General features: G+C 46.2%; 1 protein-coding gene across 1 annotated transcript in view; it reads right to left on the bottom strand.

Moving 5' to 3' along the window:
* Positions 1-12932, bottom strand: part of LOC116580125 — a 124927-nt gene that overhangs the window by 42011 nt on the left and 69984 nt on the right. The window contains exon 4 of the mRNA XM_032326163.1: positions 7713-7899. Coding sequence (XP_032182054.1) covers positions 7713-7899 — 187 coding nt within the window. The remainder of the gene's footprint in view (positions 1-7712; positions 7900-12932) is intronic.

The raw sequence follows: 12932 nt of genomic DNA, 5'->3' as shown, positions 1-12932 counted from the left end.
ACTAGATATTATAAGTGGAAAGCAAAACACAAGTAAATATGTTCATTCCACTCTTGTGATCAGTGATAAACGAGAGACTGCGGAGGCTGACAAAGGTCAGCCGGCAGAGTGCGGCGGGTCTGCGAGCGGACACTGCCACCCTCCGGCCGTGCGCGGGACTGCACCGGCCGGCACCGCCCGACTCGCCTGCAGGCGGGGGCTGCAAGTGCGCACAGGGCGCTGTCTCACGTTCCAGTTCCAGGCAAGTTCCCTTCGCTCCGCCCGGGACATCAATACATACAAACCACAGAAAGGTGAGAAAGCCCAGAAAAACCTCCAGTTAAAAATAACCATCACTTATTACCCCTCTCATGAATATAACCCCTCTCATTTACGTTTTAGCACATTTTTCTTGTCTTATACTATGAGCTTTCTATGATGCGTGCAGAAGCTATGCATACAAAATATAAAAGGGTTCACGCCATGTCCAATCATGATCTTCCATGTAACATTAAGGCTAAACTCATCTGCACAAATATCTTTTTAAGGGCTGCATAATATTTCAGCTTGTGACTATATTAAAAGTTATTTATCCATCCCCCAATCACTGTTCCTTCAAAGCGCTTCTAATGTTTGAATCGTTCCCCATAAACCTTAAATCTTCATGCATGAACTTTTGTTCACATTGTTTACATCACCAGAGGTGGAATTACTAAAAAGGTAAACATTCTTAAGGCTCTTAATGACACTACTGTTTTCTAGATGTGTAATGCCTATATGCAGAATATTACAAGAAATGATGGGTGAACATCAACCGTACCCAAATGAGTAATAAAGGCACTTGCTTTTTTTTGCAGAAGTCTCAGTACGGTCCTCCCCCATCTTATCTTTCAACAAAATGCAAATCCAAAAAAACTCCTACAAAGTTTTCTTGATATTTTGTCACACTGATTTCAAATTTCACTGAAAGTATAAAGAAGCAAAAAATAGCCAAGAAATATTGTCATAAAAAAGGAAAAGAGAGAGAGAAGCGGGGTTTGCTCAACCAGATCTTAAAATATGTTTCGGAAAGCAACAATAATTAAAACAGTGGAGCAAAGGAGCACCTGAGTGGCTCAGTTGGGTAAGCATGCAACTCTTGATCTCAGCTCAGCTTTTGATCTCAGGGTGATGAGTTCAAGCCCTGTGTTGGGCTCCACACAGAGTGGAGCCTACATTAAAAAAAAAAATAAAAAGTGAAGCACAAAGTAGAGTTCAGAAAGACCCACATATGCATACATTTATATTTTTAACACAAAGGCATTTCATAGCAATGAGGAAAGGATAACTAAGTCATAATAATATAAGTACAGTCTGCCACTCATCCAGAAAATAAAATTAGTACCTTGCTTGATACCACATAGTAAAGCAAATCTTACAGTAATAAAAGATTTAAAATTTTAAGTGAAATGAAAAAGTATACCATCTATATAAATTGTGATGGGGAAGCTTTTTCTAAATCAAATTCCAAGGTCAGGAACTAGATAGCTAAATTTGAATTGCACAAATTTAAAATGTCCACCTGTGAAGATGCAGTCTTTCAGTTGAAAGGTAAACCAAAATCAGGGGAAAAGATTTAATACATATAACAGAAGGTTAATTCCCCTAATGTATAAAGCTTTCTTAGAAACAAATAACAAAGAAGTATTTTAACAAGAAAAATTGTATTGAGGACATGAATAGCAATTCATGAAAGAATAAATACAAATGACAAATAAGCATATAAAAGATGCTCAACCTTATTAGTCATCAAAGACATGCAAATTTAAGCAAAAATAAGATCACTAGGGCTCCCGTATTGGTAAAGGTAGAAACAACGATATAGAATGTTGTCAAGGGCAAAGAAATGAACCCTTTCAACACCACTGGCTGATAGGATAAGTTGGGTAAAGTTTATGAAGGGTAAGTTGGTAATTTATCAAAATGCACACCCAAAAACTCTTCTTTCAAAGGAATCACTCATGGATGTGTATAAAGATTTAGTTCAAGCTGCTCATTGCTTTTGGGAAACAAATCATATGTCCAACAACACAAAAGTAAACATACCTGTACATAGATATGCATGTATATATATAAATTCTCCATACAAAAGAGTCCTCAAGAGCAATGTTCTAGAATTGTACTTATTAACCTTTAAAGATTTATCATAACATACTGTTAAGTAATAAGAGGCAAATTATAAACAATGTAACTGTGCTTCCTGCATGCATAGAAAAAACTGAGGGTACACCTCCAAATAATAAGTGTGTGAGGTTATAAGTAATTTTTAATATTCTTTTTCTGATTGGTATTTTCTAACTTTCCACGTTTAATGATTTCTTATCAATTGTTAATGAGAAAAATCATTTTTAGTGGTTTCCTAGAAATGCACTGATTTACACTCCCGTCAGCGGTGCATTTAGGTGTTTGCTCATATATTCATGGAATATGCTCAGACGCATACTCAGACTAAAGGTACATTCTAGAAGCTGAGCCACAGGCATAAACCCTAATGGAGTTGCAGGTTCAGGAGATGGAGAACAAAGCAAGAGAGCAGAGCTGGGAGGATCTGCCCAGCCCTGCCCTGCAGCTGAACCTACAGAAGGAGCAGGGTGAGGGAGGGTGCGGAGAGAGAGGGCTGGGGAGGGGAGCTACCCCTGGGACAGGCTCCGGGAGGGCTGTTCTGAGGAGGTAAGCAAAGAGGAGAACCTGGAGCAGGGTGAGGAGCAGGTCACCACACATCTGGGCAAGCATTTCCGACAGAGGCAGCCGCAGCTTGAAGGCCAGAGTGTGTGGGAGGGTGAACAGCAAGAAGGCAAGAAAAACAGCAAAAGCAAGATGGCAGCAGGTGGGGTCTGGGCACACCAAGGGAGGGCATGAGTAGCAGCATCCTGGAGAACCTTTCGGGCCATAGTAGGAAGTTTGGGTTTTCTCCTGGGTGTAACTGCAGTGGGACCAGTGGAGGATTTTGTGCAGAAGGACGGGATCCAATTTCATTCCCCCAGACACCACGACTCTGGGTTGAGTCATGAGGCCACTGCAGATGCTGGGCCTGAGCTTGAGTGCCCTCGCTCATGCCAGGCTGGCAGCACTGGCCCCCACACTTGCCAATTTCATAAGCAACCACGAGGGCATCTGGGGGGTGGAATCTTCTATTTCTCCTCAGGGCCCCTGGTCAACAAGGATGCTTAGTTAGTTCGTCTCTCAGTAGATCTGGACATTTCTGAAAAAGGAGAACCAGGCCAAGAGGGATGACTGAAGATACGTCATCCCCCATCCCTCCCCAGGCCAGAAATCATCCTACAAATTGGCCTTGGTTCCAACCAAAATGTTGACCAGTTAGTGGCTAAACAGAGAAAGGAAAATAAGAATCACTGACTCATTCAATCATCTACTCTTACTTTGTGTCCAGCCTAGAACTCACACTTTCCCCAAAATATAGATCAGAAGTTTTCCTGCATCCAGCGCCCCATGTGATGAAGGAGCAATATGTGGGATCTCACACCTTTTTTCAGGGTGAGATGACTAATGGATTTCTGTGACTTACTTCCTCCTGCATTCCAATGTGAGACCACTATATTTACATGGAAGGGGGGATTCTATGTTTTCCCTACGAAATCTTTTAAAAATCATTACCACCACTTGTACGATAAAAAAAAATTAATCAAAATGTGTTCTTAAAATTAGTCTTCTAGGGGCGCCTGGGTGGCTCAGTGGGTTAAGCCGCTGCCTTCGGCTCAGGTCATGATCTCAGGGTCCTGGGATTGAGTCCCGCATCGGGCTCTCTGCTCAGCAAGGAGCCTGCTTCCTCCTCTCTCTCTGCCTGCCTCTCTGCCTACTTGTGATCTCTCTCTGTCAAATAAATAAATAAATAAATAATCTTTAAAAAAAAAAAAAAAAAAGAGTCATGTTTAAAAAAAAAAAAAAAATTAGTCTTCTAAATTGAGGGGCCTGTTCCAGAGGTCCACATCTGGTACTCCCCAATTACCGGAGGTCTCTGCCTTTCCTGGTACTATAGTCCCATTCCTCTGGGTACTGCTTCCCCAGTCCAAGTTACCTCGCTTGCGAAAGCTGTTCTTTTGCACCCAGAAAGCTCCCTTGGGTTGCTGGAGGAGAGGGGAACTGGGAGCTGGGTCCTGGGGACAGTGTGAGGTTATTCTTGTGCTTTCCTAGGGGTCAGACACTAGGGTCCATCCCCTCTAAGCAAATAGATCAGGGATGAATTTGTGATTTCCATCATCCTCCCCCAAAGCCAGAGCTGGCGAGGAAGACCATGTTTGTTGGGAAGGGGGAGAGGGAGGTCCTTCTGGGGAAAACAGCTCAGGAGTTCAGTCAGTGTCCAAACACCCAGGGACAACCTGGTTTACTAGCTGTGAAGGCACTAGAGGACGTACCAGGGTGATTAGAGGTAGGTGCTAGGATGCCCAGCCACCCGAAAATCCATCTGTCCCAAGTTAGGATGCATGATAAGAAAGGGGCATCCCCCCAAAGAGCTCTCAGGGCACAGTGCCACCAGAAAAGACAACCCAGGATCTATGGTGATTGGCAGGGTCGGATCTAGGAAGTGAAATCCAAAGCTGACCGTGGACCTCTGACCGGCCCGGGCCCCCAGAGTCTCACGAAAGCCCCAGCCCAGCCCGAGACATCACCAGCCCGAGGCAGCCCGGGCACACAGCCCGAAGACCTTCCTTCCCTTTCCACCCTGACTGCCTCAACCAAGGGCAGCGGGAGCACGCCCAGGGCGGTCTGCGGGCACGCGCCTCTGTGAGCCCCTGAACTCTGGACGCGGACGCCGCGGCTCTGTGCTGGCGCTCGGAATGGCGCCCGGCACGTGGCAGACACTTACCAGTGCTCGCTCCACATAGAAAGCACAGAGGACAGCAGAGGGGATGGTAGACACACTCCGGTGGCTTGTTTCTCGACCCGTTTTGTATCCAAAGGCCGCACGGCACTTCCGGGCAGAGCTCAGCGGCGGGAATCCACCGCTTACCAGCATGGCCGCCGCTGCCAGAGCAGAAGGCCACGCCCACGGCCGGAGGAGGGCGGGGCGTGTACCTTCAGAACCAATCACCTTCCCAAAGACCCGAGCTGTCCACGTGCTGCTGAGGAAGGACACGCCCTTCTGACGCAGGGCTACCCTCGGAGTCACACTTTCCTACAGGCAAGGCCAGGAGGCGGGAAGTTGACCACCACGACCCACCTGGCTGCAGGGAAACTTGGACAAAGCTGGGTCTCTGTCCGTCTGTGAGCTGGTGGCTTGTCCCTGGATTCTAATGCCATAAGGAGCACAGGAGCTCCTCACTAGCCAGGCGGCTAAAGGCATCACCGTGTTTGCTCCTGGCCGGAGCAGGGAGGGACTGGGGGAGGGGGAGGCAAACTGTGAATATGCGGATCAGCATCACACCTGGGGCCTGAACTTTAGCCCTGGGCCTCCTGCCCTTCCCTGTGGGGACCAGAACTGGCTGCTGGATGAGTCCCTGCTGAGTGCAGAGCCAAGGAGCAGCTGTGAACCTTCAGCCATGCACCGTCCCCTGGAGGAAGGGAGGGGAGGGCTCGTGGTTGCAGGCAGGGAAAGGCAGCCCTAAGTTTCAGTGTGTGTGCTCCGAGCGGCTTCCTTTTCCCCAGGGAACACCTCCCCTCCTATCTCAAAAATGGTTAAGGGATGTGAGATGAGATAAATTAGGAAATAGATAAGCACATTTAATAAACTTTTTTTTTTTAATCCCAACATTAGACTCCTAAACAGACCCTCAGCCAGGATCCCTCCACGAGATGAGTGTGGAACCTACTAGAAACAAAAGGATCAGTTGCGTTGACCGTGCTCTTTTGCCACCAAGCCACATGCTCTGGGAACAGCTTCTGTCTCACTGTTTCCATGACTAGGAAAGGGGCCCCAAGCTGGAAAGGGAAGGATAAGACCCTGCACCAATACCAAACCCATCCTAGGCAGAACTCTGGGAATTTGGGGCTACCTCCTGCACCCACTGATATGTTCGGGAGCTGACCCATCATCCCCTTCAATGACCTACACCACCCTCAAGCTCACCAAAGATATACAATATATTTTTAACTCAGCATGCTCTCCCTCGAGCTGCTCCACTAAGGGACCCAAGGACAAAACTGCCCAGCTGGAGATGGGCAAAAGTGTCCCGAGGGCCTGCCCCACACCTGCCATACTTAGGCCTGAGGAGATCACCACAAAAGGCAACAAAGCAGTTCCAGCCCAGGGAGCGAATAGAGCGTGTGGAGAGAGGAGACCCAAGCTACAAGGGCATCCCAGAGGAGGCGGCAATGTGGACTGCCCTGGGCCACATGGCCCTAATGAGCCTAGCCGAGCAGGACTGATGGCAGAGATCCATACAGGCTGGGCAGGCAAGGGCACATCCTGGAAGGAGTAGGCCATGAACTTCCAGCCTCTGAAAACCAGGCCAGGGCAAGGGACAGGGACAGCAGGCCGCAGACAAAAGTGACAGGGCATCCTGCTGGGCGGGTAGAGGGGGTCATTCGATCTTAAAGACTGGGGTTCCCCCTGCCCCCATTTCACACGGCTCCTGCCTCACACTGAACACACCAAGCCCTCTTCCTCATCTACAACTAAGTGCGTGCTCTCTCTTCTCTCTGGAATTTTATCCCTGACTACCTGCTAGTCATGCACTTGGTAGCAGATCACCACCCCCTCCCCTTCCTCAGGCACGTTTTCCACCACCACCCCCGACCCCAGACCTGACCTAGTCTTTGACCCACAGCGACAGGGATAGCGAGACACTCAACTCAAACTTTAAGGAGGCACCAAAAAACTCAACAATCAAGGTAAGTGCAACATTTTCAAAAATCACAATTGACATGAAAAAAAAAAAACCTGATATGAGCAAAAATCCCAAAATTCTCGGTAGAAACAGGGTCTGAGCTGGTACAGCACGAGCCCGCGTCAGCTGCCAAACGCCCACTTCTTCACACCTTCATGGCACTGAGCCCTGTGTCCTCGCGGGGACATTCCATACTCACTGGACTGATGGCTGGATTAGTCTCTGTGCCCACAAAGGCAAAAGCAGTGTGCTTCACCAGCCCTCGCGCACCTGACCTCGGAGAAAGGGTGCCCAGGAACCCCAGAATGAGCACCACAAGTGGGGCAAATCCCCCAAAGCCGTGCTGTGACCTGTTCCTTTCTGCTCCGAGGGCATGACAGCCTCCAGGCTCCCGCTCCACCCAGGGACCCCTCACCCCCACCCCCTGCAGCCCTTTGCTGTCATTTGCAGGATAATATCTGACCGAATAGATGAAGTGAAGCCTCAGGAGAACAATCAGGCACATCCAGAGAAAATGTGTGACCGATGTCCTGTGGGTCCTGAGACTTCTCTCCACCTTTCCAGAGGTCTACCACCTAACAGCTGTGGGAGGACAGTGTGTCCCGCTGCTCCAGGCGCCTGGTCGCCTGGGCTCCTGCTGCTGGGGAGCCAGGTGGGATCCATTCCAAGGCCGTCACTCTGTCCATTTCTTCACGGAGAACGTTTCTATTTTGACAAAGTGTCGTTTGAGGCTGGTCTGGAATCACAGTGTATAGGTTTGCCTAAAACATGCTAAAATTCAGACAACTGCTAAATAAAAATTCCCAAATAACCATGCTCTATTTTTGTATTTTTATAAGTTCTTTGAAAGGGAAAAGGGAGGGTATAGGGGGGTGGAGATTAAGAAATGCAGTTTTTCCATGTTCTTACCTGATATCCCAGTTGCAAGAGAAATAGGAAGCTGGGGATGGCGTGAGCAATGGGGATACCCACACAGCGCTGGGCAGCCCACGAGGGCCATGGACACACCTCCGTCCACTGACACCGCTGCTCTGTGGGAGGCCGTTGTATGCACCTGCCTTTGCCTTTGGTCTGGAGAAGTGCTGTGCTTTTCTTCCTGGGAGGATGGAAAAGGGGAAAAGTATCCCAGTTTTCAGCATGCACACCCCTGGCTCCTGGAAGGATGCCCAGCTAGAGAGGTGCCCAAGCGTGGCCCCTGATGCTGGCAGCCCAGCCCTGCTGGCTTCTAGGGACCCAGGCCAAGCCGGAAACTAGCCAGTTCATTGTTCGGGGGAGGGGATGGATGCAGGTGGGGGAAGCAACACGCTGTTGTGATTCTTTGTTAAAGACTCACAAGCCCTGCCAAAGGGTCAGTCTCCCTTTCAGAAAGGACATTAGGTGCCATTTTCCTCCTAGAAGCCCCATAAATCCCCACGTCTCCTCAATATACAATTCAAAAAAGGCCTCAAAATTGCCATCGCTGTCATGCTAAGCACTGGAAAGTTCTGCTTGACCTTTTATTAACATTTTTCTAAACCAATATGTTTTTTTTTTTTGCTACAAGCACCCTGAGGAATTATGAAAAATACTTTTTTCTGTAGTTTATCCCATATGCACTTAATAGGCTCACAAATATAATACCATTATAAAAAAGAAAAACTGCCAACTCTGCTAAAAAAATTGTCATAACACTAAATTATTATATAAATATAAAAGGAGTGTGTCTGTAAAATATTCACTCAATGAACATCCCAAGGTGATGGTTTTGCTATGTTGTTTTTATTCCTGAGAGATCCATAATGCATTTGGATATGCCACATGTCACCACATGAATCAGGCTCTTAATGCATGTGCTTTTTAGAAGCAGGGATGTCTTCCCAATAGAATGCGCTATAAAAAAATGTCGAGATCTGGCTGCTTTGTCTGATAGGCATAATTTAATGTCTTGCTTATAATACTGCATCTTAAGGAAAAATACACACTGTCCTATGTAGTTATTTACAATATATTGCTAAGTCTATGCAAATATGTTTCCCTGAGCCTGGGATTATATAACAAAGGTCAACAATGTTTGAAATATTTTGAAGCATATTCCCAATATGCTTAGTGTATGGTGCTAATGTCCAATATATGCACATATATCTTAATATATTTCCAGATATTTCTGTGCATTGTTCTCTCCATAGCTTCCCACAGAATACTATTAGAGGAATGTTTTCTTCTGAGGAAAGACAAACATTGCCTATCCATCTTGGAAAAATTTATTAAGGTGGCTAATTATACGGTCCTTAATACTGCATTAGTACTGAGGTTGCTCAGTGCCACACTGCGGAAGAGGGAAAGATAGAAGCCAGTTCGGTTATACTGAAACCAGAGATTCAACACACACAGAAAACCAGCACACACCTATGTGATCTTATTTCTCTGTCACAGGTTTCCAAAGCGCGGCAGTTCAACTTAGGCATTCCAGGTGTGCGCACGTGAAAAGACACATATGCGCACACACACACACACACACACACGGGTTTGTGATTGGACATATGTAAAAATGAAGATTACGAGCCATGCATGTTACTTCTCACTCCCAAATATTGCAAATTCTGTGCTTATTTTTCTGAGGGGACTTTTGTGATCACATTTCATTCAGGTCGCTTTCTTTTTTTTTTTTTTAATTTAAAGATTTTATTTATTTACTTGACAGACAGAGATCACAAGTAGGCAGACAGGCAGGCGGGGGGGAGCGGGGAAGCAGGCTCCCTACTAAGCAGAGAGCCCAATGCGGGACTTGATCGCAGGACCCTGAGATCATGACCTGAGCCAAAGGAAGAGGCTTTAACCCACAGAGCCACCCAGGTGCCCCTCAGGTTGCTTTCTTAAGGAAAGAATGTTTGGCTAGTTAGACAGGATGAGGGGAAGGGTCATAAAAACCAGACCTCCAGCATCCAAGCCTTGCCCAGAAGCAAATGTTAAAGAGAGACTGTAACAGAGGATGTGAGATCAGGGTCCTCAATTTCATCTTTTATTCCAAATCACTCTGTTCCCTTATGTTCTCCAGTCATTGGGTTCAACCAAATTAAAGAAGACTACACAGTCCACCCAGATGTCAAAGCAAGCAGCTTATGCATTAAGAAGAGGTCCCTTCTAGAAAAAGATGCCCATCCCCAGTATGTGAACCAAACCAGACCCGTCAGTCAGTTCTTCATTTCTGCACCATTGTGATACTTTGTAGGACCAAATCACTCCAGAGGTTATTCTGTCAGCTTCAGGTCCTCCTGGTCTTTAGGCTCCTCAACCCCAAAGCAATACCCTTCCAACCAATCCACTTTTAAGACACTACAAATATCATCCACTTTCAAGGACCCTGAAGTATGCCTAAATGTCCAGATCAGCACCTTTTTTTTTTTTTTTTAAGAGCAGGAGGTGGGGGGAGGGGTAGAAGGAGAGGGAGACAGAGAATCTCAGGCAGGCTCCATGCCCAACACAGAGCCCCAAGCAGGACTCGATCTCACAACCCTGAGATCATGACCTGAGCTGAAATCAAGAGTCAGCTAATTAACCGACTGAGCTATACAGGCATCTCTAGATCAGCACCTTTTATGAGAATCCTTTTCTGTATTATCTATCCAGCCAACCACATGGCCCACCTGATACGGCTTCTGGACAAAAAGGGCCAACACTGCGAAATCAGCAAAAGCTAATTTTTTTTTTCAACTAACGCCCATTAACAGAAGAAACAACTTATCCAGAAGCACCCCGAACACAGACTTCTCACAGAAGAACCATTGCAGAAACAGAATGCAGATCTCCTTGCGCAAAGGCACACTCCCTTATTTTCTCCAGAAGGGAACCTCATTAACAGCCTTATTCCAAATGACTTTCTTGCTTGACTGTCCGTAGGGTCCCATGATAAGTAAGGATCCCATATGTATGAGGGGAGTCAGGAAGACAGGACATGCATACATGTGTGCCCTGAGAACTGTCCCTGTATCCTGCTAAAACCACACACTGGCTCTCGTGGAGCATTCCAGAGGTTTTAAGGAAGGGTTTTCATGCAGGAAGGCCAAGAGAGCCATCCGCATCTTTGTTCTCCCGCTGGAAATTCGACTGTATATAAGGAAGAGCGAATGTTAAATCATTTAAAGAGAGCTATTTTTCATAGTTTCCAGTACATAAATGTGCTCCAGTACATGTTATTGTAAAATAGTGTTTCTACTTACGTTCTTATACATCTGTTGTGTTTACTCATCCTCTAGTTCTGACTTTCAGAAATAGCAATAAATCTATTTTTTAATCCCCTCTCCTGATGACTGATTATTCATCGCTAAAAGGGATGGAGGGAGGTCCACGTGAGGAGTGACCCACTCTCTAGAATATCTTACTCTCGCAAGATAAACAGGGTCCAGGGAGACTCCTCTTCCGTCCCAGAGAGTTTATGCAAACTAAGTAAGAATTGGTGGCAGCTCAAATAAATATAAATTACCCTCCAGTGGACACTCCAACCACTTGTTACAGTCAATTTCAACAAGGAGGAGCCAATGATGACATCTACACAAACAATACAATTCATTTTTATACCACATCCCTAATATGAAGATCACAAATGGCTTTGTGGAGTCAGTCATCACTGAACTAAACCCAATAGGATGGGAAGTCAACCAGGTAGAAGGAGGAGGAAGAGGAGCCTCCACTTTTGGAAAGAGGGGAAAAGTTGCCCAGGCAAGTGCCTAGGGTGATGTATCAGCCAGGATAGGATAGTTTTGTGCTGCTGTAACAAATAACCCCAGAATCTCAGTGGTTTAACACAGCAATGTTACTTTCCTGCTCTCACAAAACCCACTGAGAGTCTGGGAGGCCCCCAGGACAGCTGTGCTACATTCCATGTGACTCAGCGGTCCAGCCTACATCTCACCATAGGTTTCTATGAGCAGAGGAAGCCAGAGAGGCCATGATGAGCCACACACAGGCTCTTCTGTGCTTTTACCTGGAAGCAGCCCTTTGCCCCAGCAGAAGACACACCCTCTGTGTTTGCAACGAAGCTGGGAATTTTGGGAGAATGGAGAGGAGTGCTTGGTGGACATCACTGTCTCTACCACTGCTAACAAATGATTTCACAGAAAATCGATCACTGTAGAAGGAAGACAGCTCCTAAGCAGAACATATAGTGAAGGTCATTCCAAGCACTTTTTCCAAAAAACTGTTTCCTCCCTTTGTCTCCAACTAAACTACGCTTTGCTTAACTGGATTCCTTGGCCTAAGAGATTACAGCAAAGTCACTTCCTCATCTATGATATGGGGGTAACAATGCCAGTCTAACGGGCTACCATAAAGATTTATGACTTCATGAAATTTTTTAAAGATTTTATTTATTTATTTGAGAAAGAGAGAGAGTACAAGCAGAGGGAGGGGCAGAGGGACAAGCAGACTCCCCGCTGAGGACAGAGTCCACCACAGGGCTCAGTCTCAGGACCCAAGATCAAGACCTGAACTGAAATCAGATGCTTAACCGACGGAGCCACCCAGTGCCCCTAAGACTTCATGAATTTTAAACTGTGCACTGCGAGTGCACACATTCAGGTTAGTAGGAATGACATCCACAACCAGTGTTTTAGCATGTTGGGACATGACCTGGTTCAATGACCAGAACCATGGCACCCACAGTAGTCACCAAATGGTTCTATCTAATGTTTACCTAGTTGCTTTGGAAACTACATTGCTTTTAATGCCTCCTGTATTCCCATTTGCTTTAACCTCTCCTCCCCCATCTCCTGTATGTAAGTTCTTACCAAGTTTCAGAAACTCTGGGTTCTATATACTTGATCCTACAGCAGAACAGCTAGATTATTGGCCAGAATTTTGCTTTTTAGATGAATTCCAACAGTTCCCCGGGATACCTTGCAGCTCGGATCCCCTGCTGGGTTCTTCGATTTGCACTTAGCAACTGGCTCATTTTGTTAGTTTTTTCACATGGGGAAGGTACTTCTAATGGATATGTGAGAAGGATACAGGGTCTGGGTCTTTTTCCAAAGGTCTAATGCTCATTTTTCTCACTGGGTTTTTTGGGTTTTGTTTTGTTTTTTTGGTTGTTGTTTTTTTTTTTTTTTTCTTAGCCATGTATGACAAACTATCCTTCCCCAAAGCTTCTTGATACCT

This window comes from Mustela erminea, chromosome 19, assembly GCF_009829155.1.
Source record: "Mustela erminea isolate mMusErm1 chromosome 19, mMusErm1.Pri, whole genome shotgun sequence".
Classification (NCBI taxonomy): domain Eukaryota; kingdom Metazoa; phylum Chordata; class Mammalia; order Carnivora; family Mustelidae; genus Mustela; species Mustela erminea.
This window is presented reverse-complemented; position numbering and strand designations above follow the sequence as displayed.